At 38.2% G+C, this 23,535-nt stretch overlaps 1 protein-coding gene across 3 annotated transcripts in view; it reads right to left on the reverse strand.

The window, feature by feature from the left end:
- LOC308639887 (ADAMTS-like protein 1) overlaps positions 1 to 23,535 on the reverse strand; it is a 384,577-nt gene that overhangs the window by 164,565 nt on the left and 196,477 nt on the right. For all 3 annotated transcript variants that reach the window (XM_081278265.1, XM_081278264.1, XM_081278263.1), the window contains 2 exons: positions 9,248 to 9,549; positions 2,514 to 2,643 (listed from right to left, as the gene is read on the reverse strand). In XM_081278265.1, the coding sequence (XP_081134391.1) occupies positions 2,514 to 2,643; positions 9,248 to 9,549 (432 nt within the window). The remainder of the gene's footprint in view (positions 1 to 2,513; positions 2,644 to 9,247; positions 9,550 to 23,535) is intronic.

The following is a 23,535-nucleotide window of genomic DNA, read 5'->3' on the forward strand; positions in this document are numbered from 1 at the left end:
ATAAAGTTAGGACTCATTAGAAGACACACCAATATGCAGAGGAAACACTGAACCATGTGGAACAAGAATTGTGAATCAAAGATCTAAATCATTCCCCACTGGATGGAAGGTGCATGGAATAAATTGTGCGCTATTAGGCCTCTATCAAACACTTTTCCCTTTCTGCATATATCTTGCACCAAGGAGAGTAGAAAGACAGATTTTTCCCCCTGATATTAGACTAAAATATTCCACAGGAGAGGTGCCTATATATTTCTCACTTTTAAGTTGAAAATCAACTTTGGCTCTCAGGTGAGAAATGAAGGGAATGAGTCCTATCTGATTGCTCTACTTTGCCCACCTTAATGTTTTAATTAGCATCATTCTACAGATACTTGCCTGTGTACAGTAACCCAAGAAATCTGTGGCCGTTGAGAGGTCTTACCATAGCTGGGTGATGGGAAATCAAAGATTATTTAGAACAAACATAATCCTGCTAACCCAACAATGGTCCTTGAGTCAATAAAAAGCTCATAGAGTGAATTAGACTTATCAATCACAGTTAGTACTTTGAGGATGGGAAATAACACCTTCTGTTATATTCCTTTTATTGAACAAGGAAGGAGCAGGTGAGTGGTCACAAACCCCAGGAGTGTTCAACTAGTCCTTGGCACCAACTCCTTGGCAACGTCTCAGCTCATCACAGCATTTGGATGTTACCACAGCACTGGAATAAAGTTAGAAAAGACCCTTCTTGTTTTTTAAGTGATGATAAATAAGAACAGAAATGATACCCATTATCAGCACAATGAAGCAGGAGTAGTGATCTGATACTTCTGCTTACAGAAAATTGAAGAATCATGGGATCCTTGAGCAGGATCACAGCATTTGGATGTTACCACAGCACTGGAATAAGGTTAGAAAAGACCCTTCTTGTTTCTTAAGTGATGATAAATAAGAACAGAAATGATAGCCATTATCAGCACAATGAAGCAGGAGTAGTGATCTGATACTTCTGCTTACAGAAAATTGAAGAATCATGGGATCCTTGAGCAGGACATGGTGACCTCAGATCATCTTTACAACATAAATGTAGAAAGAGAGAGCACCACACAGCTAGTTGGTGACAGAAGAAGGTGATAAGCCAGGCCTCCTGACCTCCTAGCCAACGGCCTCGCAGGCTGTCCATGCTGGATCTACTCCACTGTATTCAAAAAGAAAAGTCTGCACCCTGCGCTCAAGCACTTGAATCTTGGGCTCACTGAAGTAGGAGCTATTAGGTTAGGAGAGATTTGGGGCCACATGAGGGTGGTGATAGAAAAGGAGATTACTTAGGATTCCATGTACTGGATCTGAGCTTTGCTTGGTCAAGCCCTGACTCTGTTTCACTGGCTGCTGTTCTTATGGTGGGGAAGGGGATCCTGCTCAAAGAAGTGGCTGCTTTCTGGTCGCCATGGACAGTGTGGCATGAGTGGCTCTCTACACTTTTGTATTTGAAGGGGAAAGCCCAGGACCACCATTCTGATGAAAAATTGAACAATTCTGATGATGCGCAGAAGTGTCACTATGGGAGTGTGTCCCCATATGATTGATAAAGGCCTGTGATCTGTCTCTTTGAAGTCACAAAGAAAGGCCTCTAGCTGGATGAGAAATAAGACAAGCAGCACATAGGCTTAACCAGCAAACTGTTGTTAATGCCTGAAAGCAAATTCTGCTTCTCATGATATACCTTGCAGAAGGAGGAGAAACGTCACTCAGAAATAGCATTCCTTTCATATCTAGGCTATGAGCTCATCCAGGCACATTCTTCATTCCATCAGCAGATTTGAAAGTCTGGCTTTGGTTCTTTAAATGTCTCCAAAGCAGAGTCATAGAGGATAGTTGCTCAAAAAGAAGTATCTAAAAGGCAAATTTCTCCAGACACCATAAAATTGTGTGGACTGAAGCAGTGATTGGATTGATTAACTAAGACTCAAAGTTGGGCAATAATGAGACCCAGGCAGGGCCAAACAATGAAATGCTCTAATTGATTTTACGCATGTGGAATGAACACACACACCCCAGAGCGAGCTATAATGAATCTGCATGCTGTGTGCCTACAGATTTCACAGTGGGTCAATTATACCACCCAGATGCTTCAGTTCCTTAGACCCTATAAGCCACAAGTCAATTCATTACTGTGGTAAGAGGGCTTGGGACATAGGCTAAAAGGCGACAGAATCTATGAAGTCTGTGGTCAGTTCACTTTGCCTTTAGGGGAAAGCAACAATGTGGCACGTGCACATACCAGCCATGCCATAAGGCTTGCTTCAGTGCATGAAGCCTTCTGGACTCTGTGCATGACCATTGATTGGGCTGGAATTCCAAAGCCCTGGTTTCAATTAAATTTAAGTGGATTTGACTGAAAGTTTGAACTGATGCTAATTGGTTTTCAAAACATTGGGTAAAAATAAGTGTTCTGGTCTTGCCCATGGAAAGATGCACCCAGTTCTGCACACACTCCTGGCTGGCAGGGCTGGCAACATGTCCCTTACCTTGCTGGGCAAGGATCCAAATTGCAGGATTTCAGGAGCTGTGGGGGCCGGCGGCTGGTCACGCACAGGTTCTCATCAGCAAGCTCCCGAGTCTGTTTGTTCAGGCAGCTCACCACAGCCTCCTGGACACCTGTGTACAGATCACACTGTTAGGCCATAGTGCAGAGGGTGTGTGTGTGTGTGGGTGATGAAGTGTAGACAAGGCAGCTGGTGGGAGGTCTCTGTGATCAGTAGGACTCTCGCTCCATGTGAGAGGCAACAGTTAAAAGCCCAGGCCTGCCAATCTTGTCAACCATTACTCTGTCCAGGGTTGAGAATGTAGCTGAGTGGTAGAGCATTTGCCTAGCATGCACAAGGCCCCAGGTTCAATCTCCTGCAAAACACATCCATGAGTGCATGCACACGCACACATATAAACACCCATGCATGTGAGCGTGTGCGCGCGCGCACACACACACACACACACACACAAACATAGGTTGATCTGAAAGGAGGAACTCATGAGATTGTGGCCACTATAAGCATGCCCCTTGAGAAGGGCAGTTCCTCCCAAAGACAGGCTGCTATCAACACTGTTGAAGTGCTTAAAAATATGCCACCAATCGATGCAACCACCATGCCGAAATGTCATCATTTCATGCAGAAAGAGCACAGGGTAAAAGAAACCCAAATCTAACAAAAAAACTGCAAAGTTCTTCACACATTCAATCAACAGGAGATTGTTGTATTGGAAGGGAGGCCAAAGGCCACAGCTTAATATCTAACTTTCTATAAACTGCTGTGCTCTTTGGGTCTTGTATCTAGGACATCAGCCTCTACTGATTTCCTTTTGATTTTGGCTCATTTCTGTAGGGAACTAGGCAACTTTGGAAGCTAGAACAAGAAGAATAAGAAGTATAATAATGACAGGCATGGTAAACAATCTTTCCATTCATACCTGCGCCCCTGAATTGGCAATAGTAAAACAGGACTTTGAGTAATTACCAGCACAAGTCTTTCAAAGTGTTCTGCCAGATCCCTTATGGAGATTTTCATAAAGCATGGAAACACTTAAATAATTCATGGATTGATGGAATATTTCATTCTGCTACCTGAAGTCATAATAACAATAGTTAACATCTACAGAGTGCCCATTAATAGGCAGGTACCACAGTTGAGGGCTTGGCACACAACTCTTTCAACAATTCCGCAAGATAGGTATTATTTTTATACCCACTTTACAGAAATGGAAACTGAGGTTTAGAAGGGTAAAAGACGTGTCTAATGTTATACAGTTGCTAAATGTTGAAGTGGAGGTTGATTGCGCCCTTAGCATTGCCTGAGAGCATTATCATTTAAAAATACTAAGAGGCTGTCATATCTGTTTCCCTAGAGATCTTCAGAAATAACCTAGACATGTGTCTGGAATCATTTCAGCAGAGTTCAGTTTAAGAGACAAGACATTCTTGCTAATTTGCTATCATCCATACACAGTTATATATATAAAGATACCTACATCTAAAGATTATCTATCTATAGTTAGACATTTGTATATATGGTTATAACATAGTCTCACTATCCATGTAGTTATTTATGTACATACTTGATCTCTTTTTATCTTCTGCATTTCTTCATTCAGTGGTAGCAAACATAACACAAGTTGTCCCAATGCTTGTTAGCTCTATCACTGTCCTTCCCCTTTAATGCCCTAGGTTTCTCCAAGCCATTCTCATCCCACTCAACAGGATAATGCTTCCTAAATTGATGTTAAATTGATCTAGGTTGCTCAGCAACACCATCATTTAAAAACTGGCATTCTAAAGCCAGGATCCAAATCAACTTACTTTCTTTTTTCTAAGTCTGATAAATCAAACATGTTTTTGGTCTCAATCATAGGATTTTTCTGTGGCCATTATGGGATCTTTGCATTTTCTTTCTTCTAAGTTTTTATCGCTTCAAAATTTAATTGGATCCTGGTTTGATGCCTACCACCCACCTCAAAAAAAATTTAATTTGCCTATGTGATGGCCCGTTCAAGGTGGAGAATTTGAGATTCGCACTAGATATTCAAATTACTCCACCGTATTCTGTAATACTGACAGTATGATGATTTCTGTGACTGAACCATTTGGAATTCATGGTATGATGATGCAGCAAACAGCTCCCAAGAAACTGTTGATATCATCACTGATTTCTTACTGGATCCATTTGGCATCAAGGTCATGATGACCAGCCACTGAATACAGCTTACTATTCCATACAGAATCTAGAGCTGTGGTTATACTAAAAATGGAGTTTTCCATTCATTTGCTTACTTGGTAGTGTTTAAGAAATTTGAAATGCTGCTCTAAAATAAGATATAGTTTGCTAGGAGCCACAAGCAAATAATATGATGCATGGCACTTTCGGTTGTAAGGTGATGCCAGCTAGCCATTGAGATGATATGATTATGTTAAGATTTACATTCATATGGAAATTGGACTCCTGCTGTTCACCTTGGCCTGCTACAGGACTCATGTTACGGGACTCCTGGAGAGTTCCCATTGGTTGGGGAAGGATAGTAGGAGGGAATTCCGGGGGAGGTCCGGGCCTCCCGGTTCCGGTAGACGCGCGCATGGGTGGACCGGTTTTTGGCTTGCCGGTGCGTACTGAGTATTGGCGGCTTTTTCAAAAATAAAGTTTTGTTCCTGCTTGAGTGGCTCGTGATTCTGTGCCCAGCCAGACTGAGGCAATAGTTTGATTTTTTTCAGCCGTGGCAGGAAGGGACCATGGGGCTTGTCACATACCTGCTATTGGAATGAAGTGTGTGCGGGATGGGCTGTTTCCATCCACTTGATGGACTCTTTAGCTATAGAATTTAGGTTCTTCTAAGACTGCAAGGGATGGGGGTAAGAGCTAAGTTTCTAAAAGGGCATTAGCAATCTCCTCTCTTCGCTATGTAAAACACAAACCTACATTATTGCCAACCATTAATCATAGTTACAGATAAAGATCACTATGGGGTGGCTAAGTGCTGAGATTAGGAAGCATTCCAGAGTTACTAAATTCTAATCCAAGGTATTATAAAACAATGTACTAGGCCCCTGCAACACTGTGCTTTAAATCTCTTGCCACGGGCCAGCTGTCTCTGCATTCTTAGGTGGGGCCTGAGGTGTGGGGAAACCCATGACAGAAGTTCTGTCAAAATTAAGGAGTATCTGGGACCAGTTTTTTTTTTTAAATCAATACATAATAAATTTTTGTAGGATGAAAAAGTATGACGCATAAAGAGCAGGGTATTCTAAGCAAGCAGACTGTTAAGGCAAATGGGAACTTTGAGGGCAGGAGCCTGGAGTAAAGGAGCTGCCCTGGAAAGAGGAGCTTACCTTTGGGTTCACCCATACCTGGCATAGGAGACACAGGCAAGGATGGGAGAGGTTAATTCACTAAGTTTGTGTTCTTTCCAGAAGGGTTAACATATATGCCTTGAAATGGAAACTTTTAACTGAAAAGAGAACCCATGTATAAGTACAGTTCCTTACAACTCTGGGCTTTCCTTTCTTTCTTCCTTTCTTTCCATTTCTTCCACTTTTTTTATTGGTGCGTTATAGTTGTACATGATGGTGGGATTTGCTGTTACATATTTGTACATGCACACCACATGGGTTTTCCTTTTCTTGACAAGCAAAAGGAAAAAGGAGCCACAGGTACAAGTCTTCACCTTCCATTTTTGCTAAAGTCAGTTTCAAGTTTTCCCCCAGCTAGATTTAAATTTGAGTTTCAGCATCTAGGAGTTCAACTCAGCTGCTCAGGTTCAAAACTGCTGTCCTTGACCACACTTATCAAATCACTTGTGGGAAATTAAAATATAAAAAATTAGATAATAGTAGGACAAAGGATACAGATCTGAGCAGGTTAGGCTCACTTTCAGTTTTTCAGAAAATGGGATTTTCTGTGTTTATATCCCCAGAACTGCATAATTGTTACATGATATTTGATATTTGATGACAGCTTGGCAAACACATTACTAACTAGTTCCTTCCGGTTACTACTTCTAGGTGAAAGGTGACTTTTGTGTCTAGCCAACTTCATCTCTTTGAGATTACAGAAACAATACAATTAGCCTGACTGGCTCTACAACCCCAAAGTGATTTAATATCTATTTGTTAATCCTATACAGGGTTGGTTTCAGCAAAAATGATTTAAGAATATATTTAATCTTGTGGGTTATATTTTGGTGAAAGATCAAAATTGATAATACAATAAAAACTTACTGCCAGGGCTGGGGATGTGGCTCAAGCGGAAGCGCGCTCGCCTGGCATGCGTGTGGCCCGGGTTCGATCCTCAGCACCACATACAAACAAAGATGTTGTGTCAGCCGAAAACTAAAAAATAAATATTAAAAATTCTCTCTCTCTCTCTCTCTCTCTCTCACCTCTCTCTTAAAAAAAAAAAAACTTTAAAAAAAAAAAAAACAACTTACTGCCAAACAATGACTTGAAAATACATGACCCATATATTGAACTAATTTGTTAATGCATATGGGCATAGTATAAGACCATATAACCCAAGTATATTTTCACCACTTTGGAATTTTCAACTCTTAACATTTCAGGTGTAAATATATTTCCTTGGCACAGTGATATAACTGTAGGTAAGTGTGATCAATTGATGACAGTTAAAGACCTAAGGAATTTTAGTAACTTTACCCTTCCTTAGATGTAAAGGATATATAATTTTTGTTATACAAAGACACTCAGATCCTACAGGTAGAGATCAATTGTGTATCCAACATTTGAATCTTATTTCTAAATCAAATTCTTCTGAAAACACTTAAAATTAATACATTCCACTCTGGACTTTCGGTTTTAAACCCCTGGTTGGTCAGTAGAATGGATTGACTCTTAAAGATAAAGGCATCCGGTTATTTATATATTCCATTACTGCATCTATTTTTTCCACCTGCTCATAAAGTTCCAGGCTTGACTTGTAACCAAGAGCCATAACGGAGAGACCATAAATACTTTTTTTTTCAAAGCACATTTGTTTTTTACTAGAAATAATGATCATTCAATTCAGGTGATCTTGGAAATTGGGGCTAAAAACACAACCATCTGAACTCTGAGTCATTGCTCAGAGTAGAAAGGAACAACTGCAGCCACTCCTTTGGGCCAGGGCCACAGCTCTTCTCCCTGACTCTCAGTTCTGCTGGGGCTTACAGATCACCAAAGCTTATAAAACACACTACTCTCTCATTAGGCATAGAAGAAAAAATGTCCTGAAAATGAGTGGAAGGACGGCACGTGAAAACAGTTAGATCAGCTGAGTTCCGAGAAACTGTCTCCCAGAATTATTTGGAAGAATTTAGGTTTTAAGATACCAGGGATTTCCATTAAATCACTCTATAATTCCAGGGTTGGAAACTGGAAGATCAGAAACAAACAAGAACTTCAGGGTCAGAACTACTAAAAGTTTAAAAAGACCTGCTGGATTAAATGGATTCTTTGCTGGCACTTATTCCATTATTCATTCCTTTAGAAGAGTTTCTCAAATGTCATGGTTTAGAAAACAGTTTTGGGAAATAATTTGCATACTTTATTTCACCAGCAAACGAAGAAATTTGCTGGGAATGTGGAACCTCAACATGTCCAAAGGGGTTACTGATGACCAGCAAGAGGGATATGACAGGACATCAGTGGCACTTCCTAACCTATCAAAAATCTCTCTTGGGAGTAGGTGTGAGACAGTGAGTGATAATATGAATTTAAGGCATTTTCTACAGTGGTGAGAAAGATCATGATCTTAAAGAACTGATTTTCTGTCACAATCCTGTTTATAACACCTGAAACAAAAAATTACTAAAGAGATACGCTAATCAGTTTGGTTTAATATTTACAATGTATTGTAATATTATAATGTATACATACAACACCTAGGTACCCATAGATGAGTGGTTAATTAAGTAATTTAAAAAAATCACTATGTAAGCTACTTGTATGTCACTATAGAGTATACCCAAGAGAACCAGATGAATGTACCTGGAAATGATGGCCATTAGTTGAATAATATTTATAATAAGAAAGCTTTAGGAATTCTCTACATGCTTGAAGTGTGGTAGCATGTAAAGATTGTAGACAGAGAGCAGCAGCTTTGGCCTAGTCCCAGCTCTGTCACTCACTAGCTGTGAGGTCTTGAACAAGTCACTTCGCTCTTTTGCATATCACTGCACAATGGAGTGGGGTTTGGCTTTGATCACTAAAATCTTTTCCAGCTCCAGGTATGCACTGTGCTGGATAATCTTTACACTGCCTTTCCCTTTCTTTGGAAAACCAGCTGAGTAAATTGTAAGGACCCTAACCTGTTCTTGAGAACAGCAGAGTGTGGTGGTGTACTTTGGGTATTAATTCACACCACACACACATACACACACACACACACGCGCACACAAACACACAAACACGGAAGCAAGAGCTCAGATAAACAAGTCAATGTTGAGTACAAAACATCAGAATGACAACTGAAAGCAAAGGCGTGAGTTGTTGGCCACTCACAGCTGACAGCCTGGGGCCACTCAGCAGACACAGAAATCAAATCTATTCATTCGATTTACACTTGCTTTACCTTTAAAATGGCTGCTCCCTTTCTGCCCCTGCTTATCATTCTTGATATAGAGGCAATCACATGACACAGTTGCATGCAGAGAGAGACAGAAAAAAGATGTGTGTGTGTGTGTGGGGGGGGGGGGGGTCGTTCTAAGCCAGGGGCTCTCTCCTTACCTCCTCCACACGACTCGGAGCACTTGGTGAACCCTTCATACTCCCAGTCATACAGCTCATCCAGATCCTGCAGGCCACCCAAGAGCCCATCTGTGGAGTCCGGGTTAAACTCAGGAATTTCCCCAATGCACGGTCCTGCATAACAGGCACGCTGGGATGCTGGCTTGGGCCCTTCGCACTCATCCACTGGCAGGTCAGCCACGGACTGAGAGAAAGACAGGAGCACTTGGCACTTGACTACTCGCACCTGGGTCCCCATACCACAAGTGACTGTGCAGGCTGACCAGGCCTCTGGGATGAACCTGCAGTCGGCAAGCAAACAAGAGGACAGGATAAGAAGTGCGAGGCAGTAGAGAGCTGGGTTTGTGAGGGGATGCATGGCACCTGCTTCTGCTGCCCAGAGCTGGCTCAGGATGTGCCCAGGGCTCCTCCACCCTGTCCTGTGATGGGAGCTTCAGTTTAGTTCATGAGCTCATTGGCTACTGATTCTGCATTGCTTGCTTCATGTCATGTGAACTCCCAGCTGCAACACATTCCTGCCACAGACCACCTGCTTATTCAGGGCTCTGCACCCACAGTGGTAGCTCTTCAGAGCAGGGAATTGGTGATTCCTTTCCTCGCTCTAAATCCCAACACTTGTGCCTCTTGCATGATACTGGCTATTCTTAAAGCAGACTAATACTGATACTAAAAACTATTACAGAATAAGCCCTGGGAGATATTTAAGGAAGATTTTTTTTTTTTTAAAGCCTGGATCTCATATTCTGTAACTTTCTTTGCTTTTTACTCAATGTGCTTCTTAAGATTTATTTATATTTATAAAAAAGAGGTTTGTTTTTTTTGTAAGTTTCCAAGAATGGTGCAGTCTTCTTCCTCACACATTCTTTGAATTAGTCTGAACTCCAATTCTTTTTATATCATAGTGAAAAGCCATGCTACAAATTAAATCCACAGGCATGTGTCAGTAAATGAGAGGTTCTGCATTCATATCAGTTTGTTCAACTCAACGTCTTCCTCCCTCCACCCTGAAAGAAGCTACACCAGGAAAAATTTGGTTTTTCTCTGAGTTTCTCCAGAATGTAGGAAAATATCCAAATTAAAAAAAAAAAAAAGTTTTTCCTCCCCATTAATCAACCATGGCCATAACTGTAATGACCTTGAGAGGGGCCTATGGGGGAAAAAACCCAGAGGGAATCGCTAACTTTTCCAAAAAGTTAGTAAAATAATCTGAGGAAAAAAACTTTGGAATTTTTTTCCCCCTATGATTCTAATGCTTTTGCACAGGAAGTCATGCTGGGAAGGCATGCAAACCTGGCTTCTTAACCTTGACTTTGGCCGAAAAGAAAAGACTGATAAGACAGTTACGCATTAAATCCTAACAAGTGCAAATGGTTTATATCTAGTTCAGGAAAATTGAACTTCTAACAGCAAACTGGTGCAACTTTTCATACTGGAAAGAATATAACAAAGATGTTTGCTGGCCTAAGCCTGGGCTTTATGTGCAACAGAGGTGGTCTGGCTGGGAGATCCAGCCTTTCCTAAAGTATACATGCTACCCTGAGGCCCAGCAAGAGACCTTTCAGGAAGGACTTGACCCCAGCTACCTTTGAGGAGGAATCCACTAGGAGAGAACAAAGGTTATCATGGCCTGTCAGAAGGGTGGGTGAGGATGGGATGGCCACCCAGAACTGTTCCTAAGAAACTGTCATCACAATTTCACCTCCCCCTTCTGTTTTTGACTTCTATGTCTTCTGGTATGTAGAGAACTTGGGGCAGGGAAATAGTACCCTAAAAGACTAAAAAGTCTTTTCTCCTTAAGTAATGCTACCTGTAGGAGCTTGTTGAAAATATAAAATCAAAATCTGAAAACCATTTTAAATCTTTTATTTGCAGGGGTTGGGGTTGTGCTCAGTGTAGAGTGCATGTGTGAGGCTCTGGGTTCAATCCTCAGCACCACATAAAAATAAATAAATAAAATAAAGGTATTGTGTCTATCTGCCAAAACAACAACAACAACAACAACAACAACAACAACAAAAACCTCTTATTGCACATTCAGTCTGAATATGCCTGATTTCCTGGAACAAGAAATACACAAATACATGAGCACTAAATTTTATAACACTGGTTATATAACGAAGGTCCACATTTAGCTATTCCATACATAAGACGAATAACTTGCCTGACAACTTTAATGACAGTGTATCGAATAGTGCTTCTTTTTAATAATGTAGTACCAACTTTTGTTTTCATATAGAAAAGAATTGCACCTTATTAATTTTTCCAACAATAAAAAATATTGTTTTATTACTTTTAATAGCCCTCTTCAATGACCAATAGAACAAGGGTCAGCGAACATTTCCTGTAAAGAGCCATACAAAAAATAACTTCGATTATTTTGGCCATGCAGTTTCCATTGCAAGGACTGTTGCATGAAAGAATCACACAAGTGAGTAGGGGTTAACTTCCAATAAAGCTTTACTTATAAGAATGGGGCAGGCAGGAGGGATGATGGAAGGGTCTGGATCCAGTCTGTGGGTTGTAGTTTCCCTGCTACAGAATAGAACATTTGGTAGGGATGCCACACACATTGAGATTCATAGGTAATCCCCAAACTCTTGTTTTAGGTCTTAGGGTTCTATATATATATATATATATATATATATATATATATATATAAGTTTATAAAATTATAAGTAATTAACTTTATTTGTTTGTGCTTTATGTTCCAAAGTGAGTCCTAGATTAAATCTAGAACCCAGATGAAATCTAAAATGCATATTGATGTGCAAACTGCACCCTCAGCTCCCCTTGTCTACAATATGAATGCTTTTGCATTTGCTCTCTTTCCAGAACCAGGATGATACACTAAAAGCACACAAAGTAGAAAAAAACCTGCTACTGAAGTCTCATGCACTTATTATAGCAGATGAAATATTAATTTTAAAGCAACGCATTTAAGACATATATCTTATATACTCCACATGTACATACATATGTGTGTGTATATAAAATATATACATGCCTGTGTGTGTATCTATGTGTGTGTGTGCAGTTTGACTTTGTGGACATTTAGGGTTAAAGAAAAAAAACAATAAACATCTGCTTTATGTTTCCCAAATGAGAGTCTTATCGAATGTAAAACAGCTTCACTGGCATTTTGCCCAACCCACTATCTGTAGGTCTTTGTCAGGTTCACACCAATTAAAAACAATTTGGTTTTTAAGTGGTGCTGTCTTTTGGCAGTCATCTTAATTTCTCTAGTGCGTACACTGTATGATATAATATATTCTCTCTTGTTGAAGGCAGGAGATTATATTTCAAAAGAAAAATATCTGATAGTGCAAATGGCTAAATGAATAATAACTGCTTTTCTTATAAAGCTTTCCCCCATGTCCCTAGGTCTCCCAACTCTCTATTTACTATCTTGAGTTTTCTGCCCACAAGTGGGAGGGAGCAAGGTCAGTGAGAGGGCAGGCAAGTTAGAAGGCTTAAATGTAACTTTCAGAAGTCTCATCTTGAATAGCACTTGCTGGGCTAGAACCTTTAATGTGGATCATATAAAATGGAATGCAATCATTTTTGTTTTGTTTTCTTAAATCAGTATATTAATCATTTTGATGTAAAAATATACAATAAGAAGACTCTTATTACTGAAGTTCAATTTGGGTAATTTAAAAGTTCTTTCTGCTAGCAGTTTTACTGCCAGATGAATAAAAACTGGTCAAGTGAGTTCTTTAAAAAATGGGTAGAAGCATTAGAAGGGATGATATTATTTTGACATTTAGTTTTCCCATCTCTAGGAAGTTAACAAAAAAAGACACACCTGGCAAATGAATAATCTATGTTTTTATCTGGTCATCTATTTGCAAGCTTAATTATTCATTCCATAAACAAAAAGCTTATGATTTACTTAGTTATTACCATAGTCCCATTTATGAAACAGAAAACAGTAACAATCAAATTCACTTATAAAATTCCTAAGTGGTTTATTAGTTGCTATTATGGAGTCAGAAGCATTCAATGAAATTATAAAAATCAATTATTTTGTTTAAAAAATGCTAAATAATTGTGACTCAGTGGTAGAGTGCTTGCCTGGCATGTGTGAGGCCCTGAGTTCAATCCTCAGCACTGCATATAAAAAATAAATAAATAAAAGATCCATTGACAATTAGAAAAAATGTTTTAAAACATGCTAAATAGAAACAAGGTACTCTTGGTTAATTAGTCTCAAGTCACCACAGATAATAGCAAGAGCAGGAGGCTCCTAGATACATGGTCTGTAATTAACAATTAACTTTCCCCTTTTCTCTCATTACTTTCCTCCCTTTTGCTTTTCCATATATCTGTTTGAAAAAAAAATGGGGGCGGGATTTTTATACAAAATCAGAATAGTTTAGCAGGTGTGTTATTTTGATGCATGACAGTCTCAGTCTCATGCTCTAGTTTCAAAATGGAAATTAAAATTTGCAGGGAATCAGATTAGAAATACTGGATTTTGGTAATTTTCAGTCTTATTAAATTTTTGAACCTGTGAGTCTAGAGTGGTTGATGATTTCTTTTTATTTTTGGTGTATGTTTATGTATGAAAGTGGGGGGCATGATAGTACAGTGAGGAAAGAGGAGGAATAAATTGTGAAAAACTTTAAAAAATCTACCCAAAAGATTACTGGCTATCCTGTTCAGTGCATCCTTCTGGTTATCTTAGCCTTTCATTGATTTTGGACTATTTTTATCATTTACAGTTGTAGAACACTGATAATACAAATGATTCATGCTCATAAAAATGTGGATTAACTCTGTTTACCTGGAACACAGTTGATTGTCACTGTGCAGATAGACCCATTTTGCATCTATTTCAAAATTCTTTTTAGCATTCCTATTTACCTAAATATACATGATCTTAAAAAATTTCCTTTGAATTGGTTTTAACATCTTACTGTTTCCTTCATTAGTCAATGAATCACAGTAGTCTCTCTTATTCTAGGTTTCACTTTCCACAGTTTCAGTTAGCCATAGTCAACTATGGTCCAACAATATTACATAGAATGTTCTGAAATAAATAATTTATAAATTTTAAACAACTTTTTATTAGAGCATATTAGTATAATTTTTCTATTTCATTATGAAGTTATTGTTGTGACTCTGACCACAATTTATAAATTAAGCTTTATCACATAGGTATGTAAGTATAGGAAAAATGTATATATATGTGTGTGTGTGTGTGTGTGTGTGTGTGTGTGTGTGTGTGTAGGATTCAGTATTATACTTTTAGACATTCACTGGGGATCTTAGAATGTATCCCTGTGGATAAGACGGGACTACTAAAAGTAAGAATTTTGACAAATGTTCATTTAATATTTGCATGAGAATTATGGGTTTTCCCCTTTTGAAAATTTTTTTAACTAGGGGCCACAGAGGAATTAGAAAATATGATATTATATAAATAATTCTATGATGAATTGAGCAAAAAATCTTTTACACAAATTATCATTTGGGGTTAAAAAAGTTATGATCTTTGTTGATAATAATATGTTGTTCCATAGTGCCTTATTTTACTTTTAAGCCAATCTTATTTTTTCTTAACTTTTTAAGTCTGAACAGTTGGTTCTTCTGATTCTGGGCAATTGCTGAAACTATAACAGAGCAAAATCTTTGGGATGGGGCAGTTACTTTAACTCAAGTGGGGCAGATTAGCATTTGAAGAGGTATTTGGATACCTAGGAAATCAGTGCTGCTGAGGGAGAAAAGAAACTTGAAAAGGGAAGGGAAATTCTTCTGGCTACCTCTATCTTCACTTGCTTCCCACTTGCATATGCAATCAGAAGATCTCAGAACATTTTCAGTCTTTAATATCTGTCAATGAAATTAAAAGGGAAAACTTCAAAAAATCTTTCAGAATAAGTAAGCAAAAAAACCTTTGGAATGCTACAAAGGGAAAGCAACTCTTCAACTGAATCACTTTAGAAATTTTAATCACTTTAGAAATTTTCAAAATTACTTGTAAAATCCATAATTCTACGGCAACTTTAAAAATCATTATTTAAAAGTACAGCTGGAGCATTAAGGTTTTAGGACAATATCTACCCAAAATATCATTCTACATCCCCTTAGGACTATTTCTGAATCATTCTAAATAAATGACAATCTAACTTATTATGAAAGGTCTTCAGCTGAGGATACTTGATCTGAATGTGGAATTATGCAATATTTCTCTATTGCTATTTGCACCTCTCTGGAGCTGCAAATAATTTATACTAGTTATGCAACTCATTGAGGTCTCCAAGCAAAATTCTTTATAGGTGTCCAGGACAGCACTACACAAAAACCTCAGAGAGTGCCACTTCTTTTCATAGGTTCCTTAACTGCTTAAGCACCATGCCTAGTCTGTGAGGATCTTTGCCACTGCAAAGTAACCCAGTAATACAACCAAGAACAGAATGACCCTAGAAATTAAAATAGCAAATGACAATTTTGATAAAGTCACCAATACAACTATTTGAAAAGAAAAAAACAAAAATCAGTGACTGCCTTTGTCTAATGCCACTATGCAGTAATATCTTGAGGGAAGGAAAGAATTAAAAAATGCATAGGACAGTATTGGCAGAGCTATATTTAGAGGCATTCTCCACATAGCAGACTTCATTTTCTCATGATAATGATAACATTCATTTTGGGTTCTTTGAGAGACAGCTGGCCCCTCTGTAAGAATGCCTCAATGTCCCTCTTGCAGAAAATGCTTAATGCTAGAAGTAGAAGAAGAAAAGCTGACTGTATCAAAGAGCACATCTTCCTTTCAAAGAGACTTTACACTACAAGGCAATGTTGAGGGGGATAAGTTTGGTGAAAGTTGCAATGAGACCAGAGATGACTGAACTTTCTCAAGTCCTGGAAGCGCAGATATTTGAGTACTTTGTTAAAGTCATCTTACAGTTTCTGCCTGTCTTCCTCTGATCTGGTTCAGACAAGATAGGAGGGACCTGTTAACCGTGAAGAGTCTGAACATTTTTAACAGTAAGAGAAAAGCCAGCAGGAAAATAATAATCTGCTTCTAAGAACATCAGCTTCATATTCTCTGCTATTCCCGGCCAATCAAATCTACCATGTTCCAGTGGCATTTGACACACTTGATCAGAGCTTCCTTCTCGAAAGACTTTCTCCTCCTGAATTACTTAACATCATACTCTTCTTCTCCCATCACTTCCTTTTCTAGGTCTGTCTTCTGTTCTCAAACTCTAAATATTGCCATGAGCCAGGACTCCATTTTGCACTGCCTTTCAATGCATTTGTCAAGGATTCTCAGTTTCAAATACCATCAATGTACAAGAAATTTCTAAGTATTTAACCTCAGAACATTTTCCTTTGAAAAAGAATAAATACTATTTAGTCTATTTATCAAAAATGTAGTGCTTCTAAGGTGCCCAGAACTATTCTAAGGACTTTACAAATCAAAGTTGTTGAATCCTAATGAGACAAGGGCTGTTATTATCCTCACTTGGTACACAGACCAGGAAGTCGAAGTGCAAGCCACAGGGCTGCTGAGGTTTCACACTCTCTACTACGCATTGCTACCTCTTCTTGCCATTTTCACTTTTATGTTTCAAAGTCATCTTCAACTTAAAATATTCAAAAGAGAACTCTTGATTTACTCCCTCAGCAACCCTGCATCTTCCTATCTTCTCTATCACAGCAATTGTTTCCACTGGCTCAAGTAAAAAATCAAGAGTTATTCCTGAACCCTGGATTTCCCTCACTCCTCACATCCAATTGATTGCCAAAGCTCATCAGTTCTTTCTTGAGAATATATCTTAACCTCATTTACTTCTCTCCATCTCCAATGCCACCACCTATCATTGATATAACAATGATACTAATACCTAACAATTATACTTATTGTTTTATGTATTTCACATGTATTACTCATTACATATATATATATATACACACACACACACACATATAACATTATATATGTCTATGTAACATTAATCTATGTATGTATATATGTAATAGTGTGTATATATGTATATATGTGTATATGCATACATATATAACATTGATGGGAGATGGGTACTATTAGACACACTATGAAATAGACAAAAGATATTTCTGGCTGTCTTTTCAATAAATGTCAGAATTGTCTGGTTCTCTTCTAAGGGTGGTCTAATTCTCTGAAGTATGAGGCTAAGATTGTCTTTGGTTAATCTCTTTTGCAACTTCATAGAGAAGGACGTTTCCTTGTAGACAGCTGTTGATGTTACAGATGTTTCTTGTCCATAATGATAGAAATTTTTTCCTGTTTATGTCAATGCAAATGATTCGTCTGTTGGAAAATATAAACTTTTCTAAATCCAGTTCTCATTTAAACTAGTCTTAGTGTCTTAACTAGTCTAATGAATAATTCATGAGGAAAATAAAATTTTTGATGTGTCCATTTTATATTTGCATGAGAGTCATGGTTTCTCCTTTTGGAAAACTGTATCTGATGGTATGATCTTAATTTCAATATTTGATAAGATTGAGACCTGTAGATTTCCAAAGTCACATTGCTCAGTAAATGGCAGAGGCATGATCCAAACTGGTGGTGGTTGCTCCTCCATCCACACTCTCCACCTGTCCTGGCCCTGTGCCTTGCTTTGCCGTGTCACCTAGTACCACTGAGCCAGTGCTATCTCCTGTGCAACCACAATAGCCACTAATCTGTCTTCTTCCTCTGTTACCTTTTGCCAGTCTGTTCTTCATAGTGTAGTCAGGGGGATTTTAAAATGGAAAGCTTTTAATTGTTTCCTGCTGTGCCCAGAAAAAAAGAACCATTCTCCATCTTCATCTTCTACTATTCTCCCCTACTTACTACCTTCCAGCCACAACTATCTTCTTTCACTTCATCAAAAGTGTGTAGTTCTTTCCTGGCTCAATATTTGGGCATATGTGGGTCATTCCCTGTAGGACCCTCTTCCCTGGTCTTGGTTTAGAGTAACTCCCATTCATCCTCAGGCCTCAGCTTGTGTGTCCCTTCTCAGAAAGGACTTTCCCAGTCCCTAGACATATTGGGTTCCTGTTAGACTCTCTGAGAGCACCTCTTCATTTTCTGATAACATTACCAGTCTATGATAATCATTGTGTGATCTCTATGCAATAAGCATCTCACTGCAAAGGCAGAACTTTATATAAGTGCTTGATAAAAATTTTTTTTCAATGAATTCTAATTAGGAAACTAAGAATTTCTATGATAAGTGACTTGGTATTGAGCTTGTTCTTGGGCTCCAAATCTGAAACTAATCTAGAAAAAGGGACAATACACTAAAAATATGTTAAGAAATCAAATTATACTTCTTTGTTTCAGACATTGGCATGAGGAAACAAAAACCCTTTTTGTTGTTGAAGTTTCTTATGGTCTTTTAAAGCTTTCATACCCAAATTTAGTGGCTATAATAGATATTTATTTACATTTCTTATAGGTATAATTGGGAAGTATGTGCTGGTCTCATTTTATCTTGATGGGTTGTTGGGTACTCAGGTAGTTTGGGGCAAGTTTAAGTTCTGTGCCTATCATAATTTACTAAAATCTCAATAGAAATGCTATTTTATAGAAGAAAGGATTTTTAGACAAATGCTGACCTAAGTAATCTGTACATGACTCCCAGTCAGACATTGTCTTATCTTACCACTAGCTACTCAACTGAAAAGCTCTGGAACATTTTGGAGTTGTTTCTAGGTTAAAGGGACTCACGAGGGCTCTCACCTTTTTATCTACTCTTTAAAATTGAACATATACAAAGTTTTTGGAAAAAAGGAAAATAGACTCTTCAATTGCCTCTAGCAGATACAGATGGAGCCAAATGACTCTTCACAAATGAAACATAAGGGGATTTGTTTGACCATCTTTATTTCCCTGTGCTTTTCTAACCTTTCCGAAACAGGACATGATTTGAAAGTCTGCTTTTCCTTGAGGGTAGCCTATTTAAAAGGACATGTCCCAGAGGGACTCAGATGCCATCACAACTGACATCCTATCAGTACATTTACAGTTCTCCGTTTAATGCCATATTATTTCTAAAATATTTGCATATTTTAAATCCAGATTATTTCCCTAACTTTGATGAAAATCAAAAGTATTATAAACTCAAATATTTTTCATGAATCATTTCTTCTTCATACAGAGTGAAATTAGTTTATCTTACAATTTTGTAAAGGTTTCATTCCCTTAATTCAACAAGTTTGGCAAAGCTTTCCAATGAAAAGTTCAGTTCATTAAAAATGACCTTAATGGACTTAACATATATTGGTGGTGACAAGGTCCATACTTTATTTTGGCACACAAGGATCCCATTAATTTGTCTTTGTCACTCTCTAGGGCTCAGCTGAGCAACAGTTCAGATTTAGCTTTCTGAAAGTAGCTATGGAATGAGCAACAGTGGTAATGGTGGGAGGGGCTGACAAATTTAGAACTTCTTGGATGGTAATACAGGCTTTTCTAGTGCCTACATAAAAATGGCTCTGTCTGCTCGCTTGAGTTTATTACTGACTGTGCTGTCTCTGTGCATGCTGGGAGCAATCTATGGGGATTGAATGTATTTAACCCAGAGTTGAAGGAGGTTGCTTTTCCACCTAAGCAGTTTCTGCACTTTCCTCACTCACATTTGCAATTTTCCATAAATCTCTTTTTTATCCAAATAAAGACAACTAATCTTTGTCCCTTAGAATAATAAACTCTGGGCTAAATTAAAAGTGTGGTGTTTATTAATCAAGCTCTTCCAAGGGCTTCAGTAGCCTAAAAGAGAGGTAGTGAGATGGTATTAGCTGAGAACCATTAGCTTAGCTTTGGGTTAAATAGTGTGGTCCTTGCTTGAATGCCATTAGAGACACGATGTGTAAGGTAGAAACTGGTAGATACATACAATATCTGTCTCAGCTTCTCACATTAAGTATTATTCATTTTAACTGCCTTAAAGATTCCCTGGAAGATAATGATGCTAGAAAAGCCTAATCATAACAGCCATTCGTGTAGCACTAGCTGCAGACCAGGGGCTTCACATATATTAACTCAATTCTCACAGTAACTATGGGAAGTAGAGACTATTATTATGTTCATTTCACAAATGAGGATATTGAGGCCTGTGAAGTAAAGTGACTTGCTAATGGGGACCTGGGATTCACACACAGTGGTCTGTCACTGGAGCTCACACTAAACCACTGTGCACACTGCTGTTCTGCATGGAGGGATGATCAATAAGTTGAGTTTTTACTTTGATCCTGGCAGGGCTATATCCTCGTTGGGGGTGTACAAATCATAGTCTCACTCTTTGTCAACTTACATAGTTGGCAGCTTGATGTATCTAAAAAAATCACTTTAAGAAATAATCTGTGGTTTCTGTAGCCTGTTTTCAACATATAGGTAGGAATCACGGAGAAACAAATAGTGGTATAAAATATCTGATTATTTATTATGTAGGAAGATCCAATAATCTTTCCTCACATGACTAGTTTTGGAGTCAAAGCCGGTTTCAAATAAACCCTGTCATCTGCTAAATACTAGTTCACATCATCATGTCCCCCTCAAACTCATTCATATGTGTATTCCACTCTTCTTTCACTTATTTCTTTTATTTGTTCATTGCCACATACTAGCTTAACTATTCTATATTTTGTCTCAGAGATAGATGCAATTACAAAATATGGTGGTAGAGAACTTGGGAATTCAATTAGTCTCTTATACTCCATTTTAAATCAACAATATTCTCACGCTGTGCATGCCCTAGAGTTAGATGGCATTTCTGAAAACAACTAGCTCATTTGCTCTATCTGCAAATGATCAATACTCAAGATTTAGGTCACCATCCTGTTGTTTCAATGGTAAGAAAGCACTAAAGATTTCTTTGAGGGTAAAGAGTACTGTGTTACTTTTGTAATACCTGCCACAGCATCATAACACTGAATAGGTGATTTATCAGTGAATTTATGTCTAAAAAATTAGTAGGTCCAGTGCCTCTCCAAACATCTAAAGTACATAATTAGCCAGAGAATTTATACTAAATGCTCTGTTTGCTGTTTCAGAGAATATAAAGAATGAGAATGATTTTTATAGATGGGGAGGAGGCTAGGAAGTCAGGAACTGGAAGTGAGAGGCCAAGACTCTTGAGGACAAGGGCTGACTCTGTCTGGCCAGCAGGAGGCCTTCATTCTACTCTGTGACAATTCTTGAACTTGAATGCATTTGTGATTTTTTTTTGTCTTATAGTTCCTATGCTCAAATCTGTGATGCTGGAACATCTTTTTCGTGGGTTTAATGATCTGAAAACACAATTTAAATTTCTTGATCATAGATGGCTCTCCATTCTGAAGACATGTTTCTATGCATATATGAGATATTCCTTGTTATTTTCCATTTTGAGACTCATGGACAGAATGTTATTCGGGTAACTTATATTAAGAATATAAACAGCAACACTATCTGGATTCATTACTGATGTTTGATCCCCTTCATGTTCTTTGGGGGAAATACAAATGTAGGTAGCACAGTTAATATTTCTAGCCATTTTAAAAAAAATATGAATTCATATTCTTAATCACTGAGTTAAGCCATCCACATTCTCAAACAATTTATAAGGTATAAATATGAACTTATGTAAACATATAATTAAATATTGTACATTTAAATACTATTTTCAACAAGGAAAACAGAGCACTTAGTGACTTTAAGATCACTACGGTGACTCTCATTTGTCCTTCTCTCTGTATCTAAATCCTAGTGGATTCTATTCACAGAGATACATGACAGAAACTTCCCTTTGCTTCTTATTGCATCAGCCCATTGCTAACCTGATGCCATCTGGCATCCAGATATTACTGCTGCCTTCTGCCTGCTTTGCTTTTCTCCTTCTTCCTTCTTTTTTCTTCTTTTCTCCTTCTTCTTCCTGGCTTATACCAAGGTTATGGCAATACATTTAAGGCCTGAGTATTATGTTGAAGTTCCCAAATGACTTCTTAACCACACAAATCTGTTGACTGAAAACCAAAATTGCTCAAAATGCAAGATCAAGGCACAAGGACTACTCAATCTTACCTTTGAGAGGATGGCATCTATAAATAAGGCCATCTATCTGGTGAATGCCAGCTATTTGATGAGGGGATGTCTGGTTAAAATGGCTGTGTTGGCTACATAGTACCCAAGATGACTGCTATATGCTATTGCTTATTCTGAACTATTGAAGAACTCCAGCAACTGAAATATATCTGGAAAGAACCTGACTTCCTTGGTGCCCAGTTAGTCCTCACTTCCTCTAACTACTTTATCTACTAACTGGAAAGAGAAAGGCAGAGTACCTGAAGTGTCCAGGTTATACCTTTTTCCTAGGACTGTCTCTCTTACCAAATTATCCTCCATGGCATCTGGTGGTGTGTTAGTGGCCTGAAGGAGTTAGGAAATGAGTAATTTCCTTCCTATCCTACATCAGATAGGCTTCTTAAGAATACCAGCTGAATGGCTTCCTGTTCAATAAATTTTCTTTAAATGCCCTAGAGATCACTGTTTTATCATTTTTCCTCAAGAAATTAACTTTTCAAAGGGGTCATAAGTATTTACTGGCCTCGAAGTGGCAGTGATGTTTGTGCCCATGTCTCAACCAAGACTGAAAATAAAGGCATAAAAAATAAGAGATGAGAACTCTGTCAATGATTCTTTTAGCTTCTGACTAATGAATGTAAATGTACTACTACACTGTGCTTTTGACCCACCATGAAATAAAAGTAATCTTTGAGGGGTTAAAAGCTATTCCCATATATTTTTCGGTTGAAAGAACCAGATGGGCTCAATCTGACATAGAAGTGATGTGTCCTAAATCTAACAACATTCTCATAGACTAGGCTATAGGCAATTTCAGAGGCAGTTCGAATTGTAAGAAGAGAAATCCATTAGCATTTCCCCTATTTCCCTTTCCTAGGGCTAAGAGCATTGTTATTACCCTCAGAAAAATATGAAGCCTGTCTCTGAATCACAATTCCTTCTGTGTTAACTGGACAGCAAGGATTTCTATGGATTCCCCAGTGGACAATTGCTAAAACAATTTATTATATTTTATTTATTTACAAGATTGCCTGTGTGTTTGATGAGCTTCATGGCTAAACACCTTTCCCTGGCTGTTTCAGTTTGGGGTTTGGATCTTGTTGCATTGTCCTGGTCAATGGGAGACATAACAATTAAAAAAAAAAAATTCTTGCTTAATGATTCTTGCTGCTGGTTTGGGGAAAACTTGATAAAGGCTGTGCCCAAATCAGACAAACCAGGGCCA

The sequence above is a fragment of the Spermophilus citellus genome (assembly GCF_964194105.1).
Source record: "Spermophilus citellus genome assembly, chromosome: 2".
Lineage (NCBI taxonomy): Eukaryota > Metazoa > Chordata > Mammalia > Rodentia > Sciuridae > Spermophilus > Spermophilus citellus.